Source organism: Pinus tabuliformis, chromosome X (assembly GCF_031772625.1).
Source record: "Pinus tabuliformis cultivar Carrire ecotype Pingquan chromosome X, CPIR1, whole genome shotgun sequence".
Taxonomy (NCBI): Eukaryota; Viridiplantae; Streptophyta; class Pinopsida; order Pinales; family Pinaceae; genus Pinus; species Pinus tabuliformis.
This window is the reverse complement of record NC_142308.1, coordinates 268,516,689-268,540,292: the sequence shown is the minus strand read 5'-3', so window position 1 is coordinate 268,540,292 and position 23,604 is coordinate 268,516,689. Positions and strand designations below refer to the sequence as shown.

At 38.1% G+C, this 23,604-nt stretch overlaps 1 protein-coding gene across 2 annotated transcripts in view; it reads right to left on the bottom strand.

Moving 5' to 3' along the window:
- Nucleotides 1-220: 220 nt before the first annotated feature.
- LOC149139420 (oleoyl-acyl carrier protein thioesterase 1, chloroplastic-like) overlaps nucleotides 221-23,604 on the bottom strand; it is a 42,004-nt gene continuing 18,620 nt past the window's right edge. The window contains exons 6-8 of one of the 2 annotated variants that reach the window (XM_089448865.1): nucleotides 1,374-1,442; nucleotides 683-1,020; nucleotides 221-535 (exon numbers count right to left, since the gene is read on the bottom strand). In XM_089448865.1, the coding sequence (XP_089304991.1) occupies nucleotides 703-1,020; nucleotides 1,374-1,442 (387 nt within the window). In that variant the 3' untranslated portion in view covers nucleotides 221-535; nucleotides 683-702. Of the gene's footprint in view, nucleotides 1,021-1,373; nucleotides 1,443-23,604 lie in introns of both variants that reach the window. The other variant, XM_089448864.1, reaches the window with a different exon arrangement.

Here is a 23,604-nt window from a genome sequence, read left to right as displayed (position 1 = left end):
AGTGATTCCAACTCATATTGAAACAAGAATTTTCTAAACTAATTAATTATATAGCATTCACCCTGAAAGCATTCGTGAGCTTGCCTGCGATGCATTCCTTTTAACCTTTTTGGCTGAGCACAAATTATGAAGTAAATCTATCCAACGCAGTAAGGTTACGATTCTTTATGGCAATCCATAGTACATACAACTTTACAGAAAAACGATAACATATATCATATCACCCCAACTTAAAACGGACCAAAGCTGGCTCTTAATCCCTGAAAAAGGTTGTTCAACAATACAAATAACATTATGGATGTTTTCAGAGTGTTTTCTAAAGTACAGTTCAAAACTTCCAACTCAATAACAATCTCCATACACGCGTATAGAAGGACTGGAAGATTTCTCAAAGCATTTCCTACCTAAATGCTAATAGTCCATCATATCTATACCCCACAGAAGTGATACTCGCAATAAAATAATGAAGTTGCACACCAGAAGCATTTATAGTCCTGCCAACGTTTAGCAGCCCTTGCGAAGCTTCACAAGCACTCTGTAATGTAGAGGCCATGTGAGGAAACTCAAAGCTATTTCCTAAAAGCTAAAAGCATGAAAACTTCTAATCCATTGAACACGAGTTATTTAACAAAGACAATAGAATTTTAAACTTTTCACACGCAACGGCCAATGGAGATCTGACCTTAAAATCGGTCTTTCTGACTATCTAGCGAGTTTCCTCCTCCATTCAGTTCGACCTCTATTAATCTCGAAACCACTCTCCGCCAATCTTAGCATATGTAAGAATTCAAAGCCCCTATTATTCGATGAGAGACTGCCAGGACTAATTGTTGCAGCTCCATTTGTGGACGTTGCATTTCCATTAGATTGAAAAGTACCATTTTCAACTGCACTACTATCGGATGGTTCAGATAGTAAACTTGTCAAAGACTCAACAATGTCATCTTTGCTGCATTCTCGCCTATAATCAAGAGTTATCATTTCTAGCTCATGCGTATCTAAAACTTCTTGTGGCATGCTCTGTCATGGACATGTAAAAGAAGTTAGCACTTATTAAACAAAAGAAATCATGCAAAGGGAAAATGACCATCATAATTTCATATAGCAGAGAAGGAGAAACGCGTTTGCATTAATTCACAACTTCGACAAGTTCCATGGCTACAGAAACATGATAGCTACAGCAAATAACCGTGTGTATTGGGGGGGGGGGGGGAGAAGACAGGGGAGAGGGGAGGGGGGAGGGGATCATTTCCAAGGGTGGGGAAACATATCTAAAAGGGCATGTAGAATTTGCTAAGTTGCACTCATACCAGATCTTCAAACCATGGACATGCAAACCAGTGACCCAAAAACCATATAAAGACAATACAAACCTCCAGAACCCATCCGATGTATGTCACATTATTCACATGCTGATTCATATCCAGATCAGCTCTCCTAGGCTGCATAATCGTGAAAATAATGAAATTCATTAGCACCATAAACACAGCAATAAGGTGGCAAGGAATAACTGTGAAACTCGTAACATTTTAAAATTATGTAAAGAAAAGGAAATCCCCATAGAAATGCATATAACATAATCTAGGATGGAAACAGAAGATTCAAACAATAGGCCCAGATTTAAGGCTTTGGGTGAGTACATAACCCGGACTCAGCAATGAGTCGGCCATGGTCCAAAATCGATTACTTCAGGAAAATTTAAAACTCATCAAAATCAGAAAGAAAAAAAGAAAAACTGAGCAATAGAAAAATGCATAAAATTGTGTTTTTAAAACTAAATTGAAATATAAAATTAAAACAACATCAAATAATCGTCTTGCTATTTCCCAGTCTGGTGCCGAATCAAAGTCCTCACTCTTTTACACAAAAACAATGGAAAAAGGGGTAAAATGAACCCCCAATTCTTACTTCAATGTGAGAACATATCAATGTTAATATATAATCTTGACTTGCCCCAGGGGTGTAGATGAGTTGTCAATAGAATGTACTGTTAAAGCACTCTTTGCAATGTCGTCAATTCAATTCAAACCTCGCCTAGCCCATGTGCCGTGCACCTAGAGATTAGCCAGAGGGGTGTAGATGAGTTGTCAATATAATGTACTTTTAAAGCACTCTTTGCAATGCCGTCAATTCAATTCAAACCTCACCTAGCCCATGTGCCGTGCTAAGGGGTGTGCGGTGCAACTATAGATTATAGTGATAGCAGTCAGAATCGACTTCGTGCCATGCAAGTATAACCCAACCTAAACACAATAAACTACTATATATATATATATTTCATTGCCATTTCATCATTAATGTATATTGAAGTGATTTATCATAAATGTATTATTATTGATGGAAGACCAAAAAGATAAAGTATTTTAGGATGAGACCTAGTCAACGTAAATCTACTTCAAAAGGGGTCTTATATATATATATATATAGTTCATTGCCATTTCATCATTAATGTATATTGAAGTGATTTATCATAAATGTATTATTATTGATGGAGACCAAAAAGATCAAGTCTTTTACGATTAGACATAGTCAACGTAAATCTACTTCAAAGGGGTCTTGTACCCCATTGTAATCATCGCGTGAAACTGAACTGCATATTTGCATAATTATGTTACCTTCCTAAAATCGTGTGGAAACTTTTTTGATCCCAATGTCTAATTTATATTGTTTACACAATACCAGAGCCAAGGAGTTGACTCCCCATTTTTGAACAATTGTGCTCAAGGACGAGCTGAAAATTCTTACTCCTCCCATTCCAAAGAGGTTGGTGAAAAGGGTCTTTCATTTCCCATACTTGACAATCCGAAAAGGAACTTCTCCTTCATGAGATTGTTTGAGGGCATGTCTTACTTATGATCAGGAAAGATAGGTCAACAACAACAGTGTGTAGCTCATTATACCTACTGTATGGACATTTTTACTGCAAGTTCTAAAAACGATATTTTTATTGTCACCATTAAGGCGTATTTCATAGTTGATCAAGTCCCATGTGCAAAAGTAGCTCGTTTGTGTCGTTTGACTTTGAGTATCGTCTATCTGCAATTCTATCCCTAGCAATCCACTGAAGCCACAATGGAATCGTGTGTAAATTTGTGGCCTTTTTTTAGCTCAACTAGACTGCAGAATAACAAGCCTACACTTGCATGTTGTCACTTAGTCTATCTCAAACCTTCCTTCAAATCACCTCTAGCTTGTCCACCGATCACGGAAGCATGTGCCCACCTGTATATGCATATTCTAAGTGTGATTTGAGATCAAGCTTTAGCTTGAGCTGGGTGCAGAATGATATGTGGATTAGGCCTGTTAAGTTTGGCTTGTCCCAAACTTCCCCTTTCCACTCAACAAGTTCAAATTTACTTTTCAAAAGTTCAACATTTATTTTTATGTAGGAAATCATTATAGCTTTTTAAACACGAGGAAATTGTTTCCTAACGACACATGTAAGAGGGCTCATAATCTTTTTTTTTTCATTTTTTGGTTGGGGGTAGGGGGGGGTGCAGAGACCATCGCACTCTGTGCACCCACTTGGATCCATTTTCTTTCTGAAAGTAATTCCTTTGTGCATTTTTTTTCAATCTAGGAAGAGTCTAAACTGGGGACAGCCATAATGTTGACTGGAAGAATGAAATGCTTGTTGATTTTCTAGTGATAATTAGACAAACACAATTTTCTGCAAATGATAATTACTGCCAATGATATGATATTACTTTAGCAAAACCCAAATATCATTAAGCAATTACACTCAGAAAAGTCTTCTTCTTAGAAACTTTGGCCTCTTCCTCAGATTACTTCCCACATGTGAGAGAGAGAAATATGTGAGTGACGAATGTGTGTGAAAATAAGAAGTTGAAATGTGTCTTTTTATAGTGTTTTAGGGTGCCCAAGAGACCATTCCTCCATGTCGTCACATGGCACTTGAATCATAAAAATACTTGTCTGATGTTTTGAGGCACTCACTCTACCCACTAGCCAAGTAACCCTTGGCAATATGGTCAAAACCTTCTAACTGGGGGAGCACTCCGAGTCCTGATGCTATTTGGGCCATTCTCCCTAGCCACATTACATGGCACACGTCAATACCCTTGACCTCGAGAGAATGTTTGTCATGGTGCTACAACATCAACACTCCCTCTCAATGGGGGAAACATTCTCAACCACTCCAAGCTTGTCCCTGAGGTATACAAACTTCATCTGAGACAGAGACTTTGTGAGAATGTCAGCAACTTGCTCATTTGTAGAAATGTATTGGAGCCTTACTGCTCCCTTTTGTACCATTTCTCAGATATAGTGTTATTCAATGTCAATGTGCTTCAACCTATCATGGAAAACAAGATTTTCTGAAAGCTTCACACAACTTTGATTGTCACAATGTATCATGGTTGTCTCTAGCACCTAATCAAATAATCTTATGAGCAGCTTCCAAAGCCACACTGCTCCACAACTTGACAAACTAGTTGTAATATACTCGACCTCTATAGTGTTGTGTGCAACAAATGTTCGCTTCCTACTCATCCAGGATATCATAGTAGACCCCAAACCGAAGCAACATCTTGATGTGCTCCTCTCTTTGTCACTTCTTGCCTAATTGGAATCTATGTATCCCTGTAGCTATACTTTACCATTTGAGACATATCTCAATCCATAATTGATTATACCACGCAGATATCTCAACACTTATTTTTCCGCAATCCAATGCACATGCCTAGGTTCCACCATGAATGAATTGGCTCAAAGTGTTCACTGCAAAGCAAATATCAGGTCTGATATTAACTAGATACATCAAGGATCCCATCAACTATTGATACATGGTGGGATCCATGGGAATGGCCATGGACTTCTGCCATACTTATCCCAAGAAGTAATGCATCAAACCTAGATCCTTCATCTCGAACTCAGAAGTCAACTACCTCTTACACTGATCAATGAGATTTTCTGCTCCTGGCAACTGGAGCAAATGTCTCTTCATAGTCCTCTCCCTCTTTCTAGGAGAACCCTCTCACCACGAATCTTGCTTTGTACTTCTCTATGTTGCCATCTACCATATGCTTGATCTTGTGGATCCACTTGGCAAATGTCTCTTCATAGTCCTCTCCCTCTTTCTAGGAGAACCCTCTCACCACGAATCTTGCTTTGTACTTCTCTATGTTGCCATCTACCATATGCTTGATCTTGTGGATCCACTTGGAAGTCACCACGACTTCCTCTCAGACCTCGACACAATTTGCCACACGTCATTTTTCATGATGCACTGATATTCCTCCATCATGGCATCCTTCCAAACTTGTTGGCCTATTGCCTCCTTAGAGTTGGATGGCTCGAAATCAATGATGTGACATATTAGTGCTACATATGCTGAGTACTTCTTAGGACGTTTGCGTACCTTGAAAGTGTTACAGGGAGCTACATGCACCTCTACATCCTGCAATGTACTTCGAATCCATGCCAACCTCTTCTTGGATTCTGGAACAATAATCCTAAGTGAGTCCACTGGCTCAATTGGCCCTTGATGATCTAAAGGATGTTCCACAAGTACAAAAGGACCTAAACCCATATCCTTGGAAGCCTCTTGCTCCTCATCATCATGCGAGACCCTTTGGATCTCCAGTAGGCTACAACCTTCCACTCTACCTGATTATCTGCTCCCTATAAACTAGAAACTCTTCCAATCATCTGGCACGGTTCCAGATGTCTGTACAATTTCTCCCTCTCGAACACAAATCACTCTTGTTGAGTTTATGCTTGATCCTAGGAGAATCCTCTAAGATGCCCTTTAAATCTCCTAGGTTAATTTCTTATGAACACTAGTGGATCTATGTCGCTATTCACCCCACACATATTCTCTAACCATTTACTCATTGATGCTATAAGGTTAAATCTCTCATCACATTAAAACTTGTATTTTACTCCATTGGAATTAAGCTATTATCCACCCACATAGTGTTTGAATTTGTTAAATTGTTCCTCCATAATTCATGCGAATCTTTGCATAAATTTATGTAGAAGTAAATAGTAAATATGCAGTACATTCTTTGTATTTCGGTAATTAAACATATTTACCAAGAATTACTACCCTCCATAATTTATGCAATTCTTTGCATAAATTTAGGTAGGAGTAAAAGTAAATATGTTGTACATAAACATTGTAACAACTCCAAAAATTAACACTCCGTTGATGTGTTTCTCAACCAAAGCTTTGATACCATGTTGATTTTCTAGTGTTAATTAGACAAACAAAATTTTCTCCAACTGATAATTACTTCCAATGATTTATGATATTACTTTAGCACACCCCAGAACATCATTAAGCAATTACACTCCGAAAATTCAACTTCTTCAAAACTTCAACCTCTTCCTCAAATTACTTCCCACGTGTTAGAAAGAGAAATATGTGAGTGATGAGTGTGTGTGAAAATCAGAAGTCCAAGTGTCTTTTTATAGTGTTTTAGGGTGCCCAAGAGACGTGTCTTTGCAAATTAAATTGAATTTTCTTTCTTTTAACTTGTGTAGCTGAGGAATACCTCCCACAGCAACCCAAAAATCAACAATGTTGTCATCAGGATTGTGCGAGACAAGGTTGAGCCTAAATGCTCCTTCAGCCTTTGCGCATTTCTTTGTTGAATGAATCCCATGTGCAGAAGTGGCTCATTTGTGTACTCGTTCAACTCTATGTTTCATCCATCTACACAATTTTGTCCCCCAATGATTTGCTACAATCACAATAGAGTTGCATCCAAATCTACGACCTTTTTAAACTCATCCTGACAACAGAATATGAACCCACACTTTTGTATATTGGTTGTTCAATCTAGTCCACATCCTCAAACTCACCTCCATCTTCTCCACCCACTGGAGACGCATGTGCCCTCTTGTATGAGTGTATTTTAAGTGTAACTTGAGCGCATACTTCATGGTCTTGAGCTCAACTCGAGTTGGGCACAAAACTGTCTCTCTGAATTAGTCTACAGAGAGTGGCATGTCCAAAATGCTTTCATTCACTTCAACAGGTTCAGATTCTCTTTTATATAGGTCAAGCAACCTTTATTTCAAACTATTATTTCCTTAAGAGTGGGGGAAGAACTTTTCCCAAGGAAATTTGAAACAGGGTACATAATCCTTTTTCTACAAGACCCTCGCATTTTGCACGGGCTCTTTGCTCTTTCAGAATAATTATTTCACTAATATTTCATCATGAAACCCACAAAATGTTTACAGGTCAGAACTGCAATGTGTGGATACAAACCATGGAAGATGTGCTTTGTACTCGTGGCTCGTGGGGAATTTCTAAGGGAGATGAAAAGGTATCCAAAGAAGATGATGTGAAGTAAAAATGGCTAAATAGGTCAAGTGAAGATTGAGGTCTCAGAGGCATCCATCTGGTGAATGAGCTGCAGTTCCACATTCAAAAGCAAGAAACTCCTATAATGGTACATTGTTGAGAAGATATTCTTCAAACCTAATGAATCATGGTTAGTCATCTTGAGAACCAACTAATGCATATGGAGCTGCAAGAATTGGATCACATTGAAGATTTTACTTAGTTTGGTTTAAGGATCTGCAATTGAAAGTGAAGGAATGTTGCACAACTTCAATAAAAGGGATAGGCAAATTATGTAGATTATTCTCCAAAACCTGCATGCCTCATGAGGCTTTTTTTCCGGTTATTGCTCTAAAAGAAATTTGCTTGATAACTCTGGATTTCAATGCCTTTTGCAAGCATTGATTGTAGAAAAGAAAAACTATGTAACATTGACTTAAAAGCAAAAGGTTCATGTAGTAAAAGAGAGACAAAACAACATCGGAATTTTAAGAGGAATAATAGTAGTGATCCAACATGGATCCAAGATAACTACAAACTCTGTAAAAATGTTAAATCTTTGCAATGTTTGGAGCTAAGTTGCAGGAAACGTGGGCAGAGGAGGAGTTTCCGTACGGAAACGAAACTAAAATGCAGAAACGTGTACGGTATGGCCCAAAAACACGTTTCCGGCCGTACTTGCACGTTTCTCGAGGAGGAAACGTGGTCAGTATGACTGGAAACACATTTCTAGGCCATATGGCAGCGTTTCCACACGCAGGTTGACTTTTTTAAAATTATGTAAAGAAAAGGAAATCCCCATAGAAATGCATATAACATAATCTAGGATGCAAACAAAAGATTCAAACAAGAGGCCCAAGTTTAAGGCTTTGGGTGAGTACATAACCCGGACTCAGCAATGAGTTGGCCATGGTCCAAAATCGATTACTTTGGGAAAATTTAAAACTCATCAAAATCAGAAAGAAAGAAAGAAAAACTGAGCAATAGAAAAATGCATAAAATTGTGTTTTTAAAACTAAATTGAAATATAAAATTAAAACAACATCAAATAATCGTCTTGCTACTTCCTAGTTTGGTGCCGAATCAAAGTCCTCACTCTTTTACACAAAAACAATGGAAAAAGAGGTAAAATGAACCCCCAATTTTGACTTCAATGTGAGAACATATTAATGTTAATATATAATCTTGACTTGCCCCAGGGGAGTAGATGAGTTGTCAATAGAATGTACTGTTAAAGCACTCTTTGCAATGTCGTCAATTCAATTCAAACCCCACCTAGCCCATGTGCCGTCCACCTAGAGATTAGCCCCAGGGGTGTAGATGAGTTGTCAATATAATGTACTTTTAAAGCACTCTTTGCAATGTCGTCGATTCAATTCAAACCTCACCTAGCCCATGTGTCGTGCTAAGGGGTGTGCGGTGCAACTATAGATTATAGTGATAGCAGTCAGAATCGACTTTGTGCCACGCAAGTACAACCCAACCTAAACACAATAAACTACTATATATATATATATATATATATATATTTCATTGCCATTTCATCATTAATGTATATTGAAGTGATTTATCATAAATGTATTATTATTGGTGGGAGACCAAAAAGATAAAGTATTTTAGGATTAGACCTAGTCAACGTAAATCTACTTCAAAAGGGGTCTTTTATATATATATATATATATATTTATATAGTTCATTGCCATTTCATCATTAATGTATATTGAAGTGATTTATCATAAAAGTATTATTATTGATGGAGACCAAAAAGATCAAGTCTTTTACGATTAGACCTAGTCAACATAAATCTACTTCAAAGGGGTCTTGTACCCGATTGTAATCATCGCGTGAAACTGAACTGCATATTTGGGTAATTATGTTACCTTCCTAAAATCGTGTGGAAACTTTTTTGATCCCAATGTCTAATTTATATTGTTTACACAATACCAGAGCCAAGGAGTTGACTCCCCATTTTTGAACAATTGTGCTCAAGGATGAGCTGTAAATTCTTACTCCTCCCATTCCAAAGAGGTTGGTGAAAAGGGTCTTTCATTTCCCATACTTGACAATCCGAAAAGGAACTTCTCCTTCATGAGATTGTTTGAGGGCATGTCTTACTTATGATCAGGAAAGATAGGTCAACAACAACAGTGTGTAGTTGATTATACCTGTTGTATGCACATTTTTACTGCAAGTTCTAAAAACGATATTTTTATTGTCACCATTGAGGCGTATTTCATAGTTGATCAAGTCCCATGTGCAAAAGTAGCTCGTTTGTGTCGATTGACTTTGAGTATCGTTTATCTGCAATTCTATCCCTAGCAATCCACTGAAGCCACAATGGAATCGTGTGTAAATTTGTGGCCTTTTTTTAGCTCAACTAGACTACAGAATAACAAGCCTACACTTGCATGTTGTCACTTAGTCTATCTCAAACCTTCCTTCAAATCACCTCTAGCTTGTCCACCGATCACGAAGCATGTGCCCGCCTGTATATGCATATTCTAAGTGTGATTTCAGATCAAGCTTTAGCTTGCGCTGGGTGCAGAATGATCTGTGGATTAGGCCTGTTGAGTTTGGCTTGTTCCAAACTTCCCCTTTCCACTCAACAAGTTGAAATTTACTTTTCAAAAGTTCAATTTATTTTTATGTAGGAAATCATTATAGCTTTTTAAACACGAGGAAATTGTTTCCTAACGACACATGTAAGAGGGCTCGTAATCTTTCTTTTCTTTTTTTTTCTTTTTTCGGTTGGGGGGAGGGGGGTGCGGAGACCATCGCACTCTGTGCACCCACTTGGATCCATTTTCTTTCTGAAAGTATTTCCTTTGTGAATTTTTTTCAATCTAGGAAGAGTCTAAACCGGGGACAACCATAATGTTGACTAGAAGAATGAAATGCTTGTTGATTTTCTAGTGCTAATTAGACAAACACAATTTTCTGCAAATGATAATTACTGCCAATGATATATGATATGACTTTAGCAAACCCCAAATATCATTAAGCAATTACACTCAAAAAAGTCTTCTTCTTAGAAACTTTGGCCTCTTCCTCAGATTACTTCCCACATGTGAGAGAGAAATATGTGAGTGACGAATGTGTGTGAAAATAAGATGTTGAAGTGTGTCTTTTTATAGTGTTTTAGGATGCCCAAGAGACCATTCCTCCATGTTGTCACATGGCACTTGAATCGTAAAAATACTTGTCTGATGTTTTGAGGCACTCACTCTATCCACTAGCCAAGTAACCCTTGGCAATATGGTCAAAACCTTCTAACTGGGGGAGCACTCCAAGTCCTGATGCTATTTGGGCCATTCTCCCTAGCCACATTACATGGCACCCGTCAATACCCTTGACCTCGAGAGAATGTTTGTCATGGTGCTACAACATCAACACTCCCTCTCAACGACGGAAACATTCTCAACCACTACAAGCTTGTCCCTGACGTATACAAACTTCATCTGAGACAGAGACTTTGTGAGAATGGCAGCAACTTGATCATATGTAGAAATGTATTGGAGCCTTACTGCTCCCTTTTGTACCATTTCTCAGATGTAGTGTTACTCGATGTCAATGTGCTTCGACCTATCATGGAAAACAAGATTTTCTGAAAGCTTCACACAACTTTGATTGTCACAATGTATCATCGTTGTCTCTAGCACCTAATCAAATAATCCTGCGAGCAGCTTCCAAAGCCACACTGCTCCACAACTCAACAAACTAGTTATAATATACTCGACCTTTGTAGTGTTGTGTGCGACAAATGTTCGCTTCCTACTCATCCAGGATATCATAGTAGACCCCAAATCGAAGCAACATCTTGATGTGCTCCTCCCCTCTTAGTCACTTCTTGCCTAATTGGAATCTATGTATCCCTGTACCTATACTTTACCATTTGAGACATATCTCAATCCATAATTGATTACACCACGCAGATATCTCAACACTTGTTTTGCCGCAATCCAATGCACATCCCTAGGTTCCACCATGAATGAATTGGCTCAAAGTGTTCACTGCAAAGCAAATATCAGGTCTGATATTAACTAGATACATCAAGGATCACATCCACTATTGATACATGGTGGGATCCACCAAATCTGAGTCAAAGCCTCTCATCTTCTTCAGATTGGTCACCATGGGAATGGCCATAGACTTCTGCCATACTTATCCCAAGAGGTAATGCATCAAACCTAGATCCTTCATCTCGAACTCATAAGTCAACTACCTCTTACACTGATCAATGAGATTTTCTGCTCCTGGCAACTGGAGCAAATGTCTCTTCATAGTCCTCTCCCTCTTTCTAGGAGAACCCTCTCACCACGAATCTTACTTTGCACTTCTCTATGTTGCCATCTACCATATGCTTGATCTTGTGGATCCACATGGAAGTCACTACGACTTCCTCTCAGGCCTCGACACAATTTGCCACGCGTCATTCTTCATGATGGACTGATATTCCTCCATCATGGCATCCTTCCAAACTTATTGGCCTATTGCCTCCTTAGAGTTGGATGACTCGGAATCAATGATGTGACATATTAGTGCTACATATGCTGAGTACTTCTTAGGACATTTGCGTACCTTGAAAGTGTTACAGGGAGCTACATGCCCCTCTACATCCTGCAATGTACTTCGAATCCATGCCAACCTCTTCTTGGATTCTGGAACAATAATCCTAAGTGAGTCCACTGGCTCAATTGGCCCTTGATGATCTAAAGGATGTCCCACAGGTACAAAAGGACCTAAACCCATATCCTTGGGCTCCTCATCATCATGAGAGACCCTTTGGATCTCCAGTAGGCTACATCCTTCCACTCTACCTGATTATCTGCTCCCTCTAAACTAGAAACTCTTCCAATCATCTGGCATGGTTCTAGATGTCTGTACAATTTCTCCCTCTCGAACACAAATCACTCTTGTTGTGTTTATGCTTGACCCTAGGAGAATCCTCTAAGATGCCCTTTAAATCTCCTAGGTTAATTTCTTACGAACACTAGTGGATCTATATCGTTATTCACCCCACACATATTCTCTAACCATTTACTCATTGATGTTATGAGGTAAAATCTCTCCTCACATTAAAAACTTGTATTTTACTCCATTAGAATTAAGCTATTATCCACCCACATAGTGTTTGAATTTGTTAAATTGTTCCTCCATAATTCATGCGATTCTTTGCATAAATTTATGTAGAAGTAAATAGTAAATATGCAGTACATTCTTTATATTTCGGTAATTAATCATATTTACCAAGAATTACTACCCTCCATAATTTATGCAATTCTTTGCATAAATTTAGGTAGGAGTAAAAGTAAATATGGTGTACATAAACATTGTAACAACTCCAAAAATTAACACTCCGTTGATGTATTTCTCAACCAAAGCTTTGATGCCATGTTGATTTTCTAGTGTTAATTAGACAAACACAATTTTCTCCAACTAATAATTTCTTCCAATGATTTATGATATTACTTTAGCACACCCCAGAACATCAATATAAGAATTTACACTCAGAAAATTCAACTTCTTCAAAACTTCGGCCTCTTCCTCAAATTACTTCCCACGTGTTAGAGAGAGAAAAATGTGAGTGATGAGTGTGTGTGAAAATCAGAAGTCCAAGTGTCCTTTTATAGTGTTTTAGGGTGCCCAAGAGACATGTCTCTTTGCAAATTAAATTGAATTTTCTTTCTTTTAACTTGTGTAGTTGAGGAATACCTCCCACAACATTCCAAAAATCAACAATGTTGTCATCATGATTGTGCAAGACAAGGTCGAGCCTAAATGCTCCTTCAACCTTTGTGCATTTCTTTGTTGAATGAATCCCATGTGCAGAAGTGGCTCATTTGTGTACTCATTCAACTCGAAGTTTCATCCATCTACACAATTTTGTCCCCCATGATTTGCTACAATCAGAATAGAGTTGCGTCCAAATCTACGACCTTTTTAAACTCATCCTGACAACAGAATATGAACCCACATTTTTGTATATAGGTTGTGCAATCTAGCCCACATCCTCAAACGCACCTCCATCTTCTCCACCCAGTGGAGACGCATGTGCCCTCTTGTATGAGTGTAATTTAAGTGTAACTTGAGTGCATACTTCATGGTCTTGAGCTCAACTCAAGTTGGGCACAGAACCGTCTCTCTAAATTAGTCTATAGAGCGTGGCATGTCCCAAATGCTTTCATTCACTTCAACAGGTTCAGATTCTCTTTTATATAGGTCAAGCAACCTTTATTTCTAACTAGAAGATCTTTATATTATTTCCTTAAGAGTGGGGGGAGAATTTTTCCCAAGTACATTTGAAACAGGGTACATAATCCTTTTTCTACAAGACCCTCGCATTTTGCACACCCACTTGGGCTCTTTGCTCTTTTAGAATAATTATTTCACTAATATTTCATCATGAAACCCACAAAACGTTTACAGGTCAGAACTGCAATGTGTGGATACAAAACATGGAAGATGTGCTTTGTACTCGTGGCTCGTGGGGAATTTCTAAGGGAGATGAAAAGGTATCCAAAGAAGATGATGTGAAGTAAAAATGGCTAAATAGGTCAAATGAAAATTGAGGTCTCAAAGCCATCCATCTGGTGAATGAGCTGCAGTTCCACATTCAGAGTGGGGGGAGAATTTTTCCCAAGGACATTTCCTTAAGAGTGGGGGGAGAATTTTTCCCAAGGACATTTGAAACAGGGTACATAATCCTTTTTCTACAAGACCCTCGCATTTTGCACACCCACTTGGGCTCTTTGCTCTTTTAGAATAATCATTTCACTAATATTTCATCATGAAACCCACAAAACGTTTACAGGTCAGAACTGCAATGTGTGGATACAAAACATGTAAGATGTGCTTTGTACTCGTGGCTCGTGGGGAATTTCTAAGGGAGATGAAAAGGTATCCAAAGAAGATGATGTGAAGTAAAAATGGCTAAATAGGTCAAATGAAAATTGAGGTCTCAAAAGCATCCATCTGGTGAATGAGCTGCAGTTCCACATTCAGAAGCAAGAAACTCCTATAATGGTACATTGTTGAGAAGATATTCTTCAAACCTAATGAATCATGGTTATTCATCTTGAGAACCAACTAATGCATATGGAGCTGCAAGAATTGGACCACATTGAAGATTTTACTTAGTTTGGTTAAAGGATCTGCAATTAAAAGTGAAGGAATGTTGCACAACTTCAATAAAAGGAATAGGCAAATTATGTAGATTATTCTCCAAAACCTGCATGCCTCATGAGGCTTTTTCTCCGGTTATTGCTCTAAAAGAAATTTGCTTGATAACTCTGGATTTCAATGCCTTTTGCAAGCATTGATTGTAGAAAATAAAAAATATGTAACATTGACTTAAAAGCAAAAGGTTCATGTAGTAAAAGAGAGACAAAAAACGGCGAATCGAGATTTTGGAGCATACAGGAGAACTGTCGCCGTTCTACATATCACATTCCCCTCCCAATCTGCCACAAACCAGACAGATTTGGCTCCCTGGGGCTGCAGCAATGACAAATTCAAGGAAACGCGCCCGGAAATAATGAGGAGGGCTTTTTATCTCATTGTATTGGCGTCTCCAAAAGCATACAGTTATACGCTGGCTCAGATCCAAGGACAAGAAGCTCACAGCGACCTAAATCCAGAGGTAAGGGAGCGTAAACTTAAACTCGTTGCATATCAGACCTCGGATCGGTACTATTATGATGCAGATCTTGATTTCTACCTGTTTGAGCTACTGTCAATGAGTCCAGATTGGGCAACATTTATCTTGATCCATGGTACTATGCACAGATCGAGCCTTGGGCTCTTCGATCTAGACCCTCGCATGGTAGATCGACCCCATTTCTGGTCAGATCTGGAAGTCCATCCACTGATTAGAGGTGAGCAAAAGACGCAGAACAAAATCTCAGCGTTAGATCTGCCGAATACAAGATTTGGATCCCCGGTAAGAGGATTCCAAGTATTTGTAAAACTCCCAGAAGGAAAATCAAAACTAATTTCAGTAAAAGAAACTGATATTGTTAAGCAAATGCAGGAAATTATAATGCAACAGCTGGGATACCCCATCAGATCTCAAAATCTAATACATGGGGGCAGAGTGCTACAACATACAAATTACCTCTGGGAATACCAAATTGCACCCCTGTCAACAATCATCCTCAATCTGAGAATAAGAGGAGGCGCATCCGTCAATAGCAGAAATCCTTACAGGGCTGAAGGAAGTGGTATTAGTTCAATTGGGAAAAAACCAGGTAGCATTTCCTTCAAAAACATCCTACAAGGGAAAAACACAGAAGGAGCAACACCAAATCAATCAGGTATGGATGCCAGGCCATACATTGTGGAACAGCTGAATCATACCCCAGAATACAACATAGATACACCAGAAATAGATGAGCATTGCACTACATATGAAAGACAAGCAATAATATGCAGATTTAACTGCTATTGGCCCAAACCGGTTGATCTATTCCATTGGATCTTCACGAACTGGACCATGCAATGCGAAATACATCTCTGTTCCAAAGGATTTTTCATAGTGAAATTCTTATCAGCAATAGACAGAGACATAGTAATACAGGAAGGACCTTGGTTCTGGGGATCCACAGGACTCTTCATCACACCATGGTTCCCAGAATTTGATGCAAACACAATGGTCGTTTCCAAGATGCCAGTTTGGGTGCGGCTACACAATCTCCCAATACATTTCTGGAATCATCGTGTACTAGCTGGAATCGGAAATACTATTGGGCGCTACATCAAAATGGACACCCAGCAAGTGGAGGAAAGAATTTGTACTTTTGCACAATATGTGTGGAAGTAGACCTCATCAAAGGCCTGCCAGACCAGATTCAACTGAAGCATAGACAGAGGAGCTGGACACAGGTTCTAGATTATGAAAATACTGCTTTCAGATGCTGAATATGCTGACAAACAGGACACCTTCAAAGCACGTGTCCAACAGTCAAAAAAGACAATCGCAGAAAGAAGAAAGCGGAAAAACAAGTAAAGGGATGGCAATTTCCTCCACCTGCCTCAGATGACGAGGAGGAAGAAGAGATGGATTTTGCTAACCCCAACCAGACCAATCAGATGAACAAAGAACCAGCAGCAGAAGACACAAATCCACAGGAACATATAGACACAACACTGGCAAGTTTATCAGATACTATGGATATGGGCAGAAATAAACGTCAACACATATCAGACACATCAGACTCTGATAAAGACAATCCACAACCTGTGGCTGAAACAGCACTAGCACTTATAACTCCAACAGAGTCACAGGGGGTTTGGAGAAAAGTTGAGAAGAAAAAAGGGCGAAAAGTCTGACTTTTCCCCACTTGTACATTAACATTTTTGCGTCACATGTTTATTTCTTGAAATCCGTACACCCTGCGTGGTGATGAAGGATCTTTGCATCTTTTTTGAGCACCATTTTTGAAATCTGTTTACAGCATATGGCAAAAGGCATCTACAACATGTAATTTTTCAATCATAATGAAAGATTACGATTTTTCCAGTGGAAAAAAAAGAGAGACAAAACAACATCGGAATTTTAAGAGGAATAATAGTAGTAATCCAACATGGATCCAAGATAACTACAAACTCTGTAAAATTGTTAAATCTTGGTAATGTTTCGAGCTAAGTTACAGGAAACGTGGGCAGAGGAGGAGTTTCCGTACAAAAACGCATTTCCAGCCGTACTAGCACGTTTCTCGAGGAGGAAACGTGGTCAGTATGGCTGGAAACGGGTTTCTAGGCCATATGGCAGCGTTTCCACACGCAGGTTGACTTTTTTTTAATTTTTTTATTATTATTTTGTTGCAGTGGTATGATCCGGATTATCCACAGTTTCGTGTTCATTCTGTCGACGTTTCAAACCCCAAAGGGGGTCCATCATCAGGACTAAATCAGAAAGAATATGAATGAAAATAAATAAATAAAGGCTGATTTTGAGATTTCGATATATAATAAAGGTTGCTTTTGGATATTCCGATATTTTTATTTTCATTATGTGATCATTCATGAGTAAATGTGATGTAAATTTAATCATAATGTTTAAATGTAATAAATTATAATGTATCATGTATGCTTTTTTATTGCACACACACACACACACATATATATAGATATTTTCGTTTCCCCGTTTCCAAAATTTGGGGAGGTCGTGTTTCGTACCCGTGCCTGTTTTGGAAACTCGTACCTGTTTCCCCATTTTGTGCAACCTTGGTTTGGAGTCAATGGTCTGTTAGCAACTTAGCAATTAACTTGAAGACCAAAGGCTAGAGATATCATTTTGGCCACAAGAAGATGAAACAAATCACTTGATAGTTGGCATTCTAAAGCAGCATCGTGATAAAAAATGCTTGTCTAATGCAAAACCAACCCAAAAGAGATGCAAAAAAATGAAGCTTTGGAAGAAGCTTGGACAACAACAAAATGATACAATTCTCGAGATAAGTATGTTCTAAGATCGAAGGATGAAGAGGATTTGAACTTGTCCATCGTGAACAAAGATTGTCTACAAAATACCACCAATGGATAAAAATACATGGAATCTTTGATGGAGATTGTACAGCTCTCGTTTCTAACAAATTCCTGAAGTAAATAGAAGCCATCAAATGTTGATTTCCCCATTTGAGTTTGTGAGATAATCTGTCTATGGTGTCTTTAATTGCTGCATGGTGGTTTACTTGTGGTGTACTTGGTTCATTCTTGTAATTGTTGAACGTATTGCTTGTTGGGATACCACACGCACTTCCAATTACACATCCAATTTGATTTTGGAGCCCACGATTCAATTTTACATTTAATTGATTACCCATAGCCAATTAATTGTTTGTTGAAGCATTTGCGTGAGTTCTACTGTGTACACCACATATACACCCTCTTTAAAAAAATGCTTGTCTAATGCAAAACCAACCCAAAAGAGATGGAAAAAGATGAAGCTTGGACGAAGCATGGTCAACAACAAAATGATAAGACTCGAGAATAAGTATGTTCAAAGATCAAAGGATGAAGAGGATTTTGAGTCTTTCCATCATGAAGAAAGATGGTCTCTGAGCCAAAGCCACAATCTACAAAATACCACCAATGGACAAGAATACATGAAATCTTTGATGGAGATTGCATAGCTCTCGTTTCTAACAAATTCCTGAACTGAATAGAAGCCATCAAAATGTTGATTTTCCAATTTGGGTTTCTGAGATAATCTCTGTCTATGGTGTGTTTAATTGCTACATGATGGTTTACTTGTGGTATGCTTGGTTCATTCTAGTAATTGTTGTATGTATTGCTTGTTGGGAGACCATAGGCAATTCCAATTACACATCCAATTTGTTTAGAGCCCTGTGACTTAACTTTTATCTTTAATTGATTACCCATAGCCAATTGATTGTTTGATGGATCATTGGTGTGAGTTCTACTGTGTACACCACATTATACACCTTCATTATTGATTATTGGAATCATTGCTATACAAACATGATACCTAAGTCACCAAGTTCCGCAAACATCTAATCTAAATTCAAAATTCGTTGAATTTCAAAACAAATCAAATAAAATTGTTCAGGTGCGAAATAAAATTTGTCTAACTTTGATGGAATTTGTTTAGATTTGTTTTTCAAATTTGAATTGGAGTTCATCTTGAAGGGTTAAAAAATTATTAAAAAAGGACAAGCACCACATAGATTTCCTCTCCCTCTTCATATGGTGTCATTTCTTCCACCTTAGATTTCCTCTCCCTCTTCATATGGTATCATTTCTTCCACCTTAGATTTCCTCTCCCTCTACGTATGGTATCATTCCTTCCACCTGACACTGCACTCCCGAATCCAGACTCAGTCACTCTCACTATAATCAGTACCATCCTCCAAGCAAACGACAAGTAGTTTCATTCCTGAAGGCTGAAATTCGAATCTGAGTGAAACAGTCTATTGTGACGCCAAGTGCACAGGTGACACACTGACAAGGTTAAGGACCAAGGTTCACTCAGTGACAGAGTACAAACCCAATGTCAATTGTGGACAGAGGAAGGTAGCAAAATTAAATAAGATTGGAATGAACATAGGAACATGTATTGCTGTGCCAGATTATATATATTAGAGCACTACCCAATATGGCACAGCAATACATGTTTCTATGTTCATTCCAATCTTATTTAATTTTGCTACTATATATATATATACACACGTGTTGGACAGAGGAAGGTAATATATATTGCTACCTTCCTCTGTCCAACCCGTGTATATATATATATATAGTAGCAAAATTAAATAAGATTGGAATGAACATAGGAACATGTATTGCTGTGCCAGATTGGGTAATGCTCCTAGGTTGTTGCCACGTATTCCACCGGTTGACAGGGGACTTCATTTTTGGTATATTTAACAGTCCAACATAGATTGAAATTGGAGCAAGCTGGGAAGCTTCTGGGAATGCGGTGCACCCAGGTAAATAAAAGACGAGATGAATATAGGGGTTAAACGATCATCCCACCCCCTGGAATGTGTAATTTATTATGTATATTTTATAATATCGTATTTTATTATTATGCATATTTATAATTTTCAAATTAGTATATTTTTAATTTTTTTTTCCATTAGATTTCCAATTCCATTTCTATTTTCATGTTATTGCCATGTTATTTTCATATTTATCATATGCACTTAATGTGTTTTAATTTTATAACACATCTTTAAATTTTCAAATGTTATAGTCTTTCAAACTTAATGTCAAATTTATTACTAAAAATTTTCTTGTCAAACTTCAAAGTCGTCAAAATCGAATCAAGTGACTTCACACAACACTATTATGGATCTTTAAATTGTTGGCTTGTTTAGAATTACTTTGTATGCTCTATATAGAGCATCAGAAGCTACCCACAACCATCCTTTGGGAATGCTCTGTCACATGCCGCAATGCACAATACAACTACAACTATCCCCTGTGTTTTGTTAGACCAAAGAAAAAGCATCAATACACTTTGTACCTACAGCCATTGACTTATCAGCTTGTGAATTATATGTTAATCATTTCTTGGTTGTGGTGATCATAATAAGAGGGCGAAGGGCTTGCATACCCTATAACTTTTGAATGGGCAAATTGCGCTATAAAATTTGTAGGACTTGTTAATTCATTATAGCCACCCAAGAAAACATATATATGTATGTTTGGGTCATCCAATTGCAAAAATGATGACAAAGATAAAAGCGAGATACTCATGTTAATTGCTCAAATTACTCATGTTTCAGTATAGCTGGCATATTGTTCACAAGCGTCAACGGGTAGAGGAACGACTGATTTGAATGCTAGGTTTGACATTAGATGAATAGAGTGTTTGTCTAATTGGGATATGGTGTTAGAGTGCATTCACATCTCTAGTTGTCATTGGTCTTGGCTCTCCGCAGCAAATAAAGCAACCATTGATACCCAAATTGAACAAAGATTTTCATTCCATAATGGTTGATGAACTTGTATTGAAGAAGCTAGATCTCAATATGCCTTAATATGCTTGTGCAGTGAGCCGGAGGCCTACTGTTTACAATCATATTGGTAACAGAGTGGTTGAATTTGTGGCCTTGAAGAAGTTACCAACACTTGGAGGAGGCGGCAAAACATAATATGGGAAAAGCACTGAAAAGAGAAATGTTGGAAGACCCAAGGGTCATGAATGTGCAAATCCAAAAGAAGAATCAAAACAAGAAGGAGAAAATATAGAGGTTGCAAGAGGATAGCAAACCTAGAAAAGGATCTTGAAACTTATACAACATTCTTACCTTTGTTAAAGGAACACTTAGTTCAGTGTGAAGAGTCTAATACTATCTCACCACTGCTATAGTATATTGGAACAAAAGGAAGGTTCAACCTCTTGCAACTGGGAAAAAGTAATTTAGCTAGATGATCAGCAAGAATAGAGGGTCAATTAGATGATGGCTTGGTTGTACCAAGCATTGGCAATGGAGTCGTTGCCTAAGTTCTGGTAGCTGTCCAAAGGACCAAGGAAGCATAGCACCTTCCAATGCCACTAAAGAAGCCAACACAAGTGAGACAAGCATGGTAAGCTCACCCTCCAAGGACCTTTCTCAATCTATTTTGAAAAATCCCTTTGGTGTTTTTTAAAAACATACCAAAGGTATGGATTCCAAGCTAATGAAAGAAATAGGATGAGAGCTACGCAAAAGAAGCTAAGGGATTGTAAACCCGTTAGAATTTAGTAGTCGAACAAAGGATCAAGAATGAAACCCTAGGTTTCAAAGGAAAAGAGGAAGCCAATGAATGCAACTCATCTCTTAAAAGTTTGGCTCCAATTAAGACCACCCAGATGACCTTTCTGAAGGTAAGAGGGAATGAAAAAGAGGCCATGTGGTTGAAAAAATGGAAAGAAAAAAAGGAATGGCAACAAGCCATTACTCCAACATGCTTGTAGAAATTTGAAAGAGAGCAGCAAAGGGATGTTGCTACCATCCAATACTGCACCAACACCTAGAGGACCAAGCAGATAAGCTGGCAAGCTGGCAAGCACAAGAACAAACTGAATAGTTATGCACCAAGCAGGTCATTCGTTGTTTGTTATTGCTGCAAGAAGGACCATCAAGCTACTCATTGTTGGTATTCTAAGGTGTGTCCTTACTGTGTGAAGAAAGGCCAGCCCAGGGCTTCTTGTGGGAAGAAGTATGTAGCCAAAAGCCCAATTTTTGCCCAGGGAAAGACTGGCAAGACAACTTCCCCAAGACAACAAGTTCAAAGGAACATGGACAAAAAGATAATGCCAGGCAACCCATGCAGTCGCAAGAATTTGTGCCAGTATTACAAGTTAACTAGGCATTAGGAAGACAAAAAGATAATGCCAGGCAACCCATGCAGTCACAAGAATTTGAGCCAGTATTGCAACTTAACTAGGCATTAGGAAGCCACGTGTTGAAGGCCTCTCATCTAGAACTTCATCCTATGAACTGCGCATCCAAGAGGAAAGTTTAGAGAGTCAAGGTTAAGGGGAAAGAAGAGAATTCTACACTTGCTGGAGAAATTTCAACCCCCACTCCAATTATCAGTTTTTCTTATCACTCCATGCATTTAGTTTTAAATCCAAGCATGATAAAAATTCTAAAATCTGGAAATAATAATATTTTTCTGAAAACACAAATTTAGAGATTTCACAACTGTTGAAATTGCATAAATAAAACACAGCAAAATTATGACAGCCACACATAGAAAATAACACAGTGATTTCTGGTCAATGTGACCCTGGAAAAACCCCCTACAAATCTTGGGGAAAACCAGTTTCAGAGCTCTTATTTATTTCTGAAAATCATTTTACAGAGACTAAAATACACAGTAAAAATTCCAGCAACCACAAATTACAACTTATCTCGATTTTCGTGCTTGAACTCCACCTCGAAAAACATGCCAATCAGCAAATAGCCAAAACAGAAATTTTTACAGCAATAAAGCAACATTAAACGTTGTACGTCCAGCCTCGAAAAATGTGCCCAAAACTTGTTGTCCCTCTTCCTCGATTTCTATGCCTTTCTCCTGTTGTACAATTTTTCCTTAGGATGCGTGCCAATAAATATTGCTGCCCAGATTCGTTGAAATGTCTTCTTGCTGCTCTCCTTCACTTCCTCACTGCTCAAAAATTTTCTCCTTGCTCTCTCTTCTCTCTCTCAAATGTTCATGAAAGATTGAATTGATCTTTTCCTCTTCTCTTCTCCTTTTATTCTCTAAATGACCTTTTGGGTTACCCTAATATCTAATGGCTGAGATTCATTTAGATCTAGGGATGAAAATAAATGTGCATTTAATTCTCACTTTCTATTTTTTAATTCACCCACTTAAATAAAGACCCACTTAGCCTTTTATTTCCATAGTCACTTTTTCACTTTCTAATTCTTCATTCACTTTAATAAAGTCACCTTTAAATTAGAATGTAACTTTACCACTTATAAAGTCACTTTTAAATTAGAATGTAACTTTACCACTTATAAAGTCACTTTTAAATTAAATTGACTTTACCACTTATAAAGTCACTTTAGGAGAAAAGTAAAAAATAAATTTGGACACTTTTCCCTAGGCCAAAGATCAAAGCCTTAGGGAACCACTTGTCCTCTGGTACCCAAATTTTAACACTTGCAGACCAAGGAGCAACAATTCTTCAAGGAAATATGCTATGAAAAACATTTCTTCAATCCTAGAAGGAATTTCTACAAGGATGTGAGGAATAGAGTGTTTCTTGAAGAAGAAAACGCCATGTTGCACCTTCGATTCGAGGTTTTTGGGGACCAAAGGTGTGT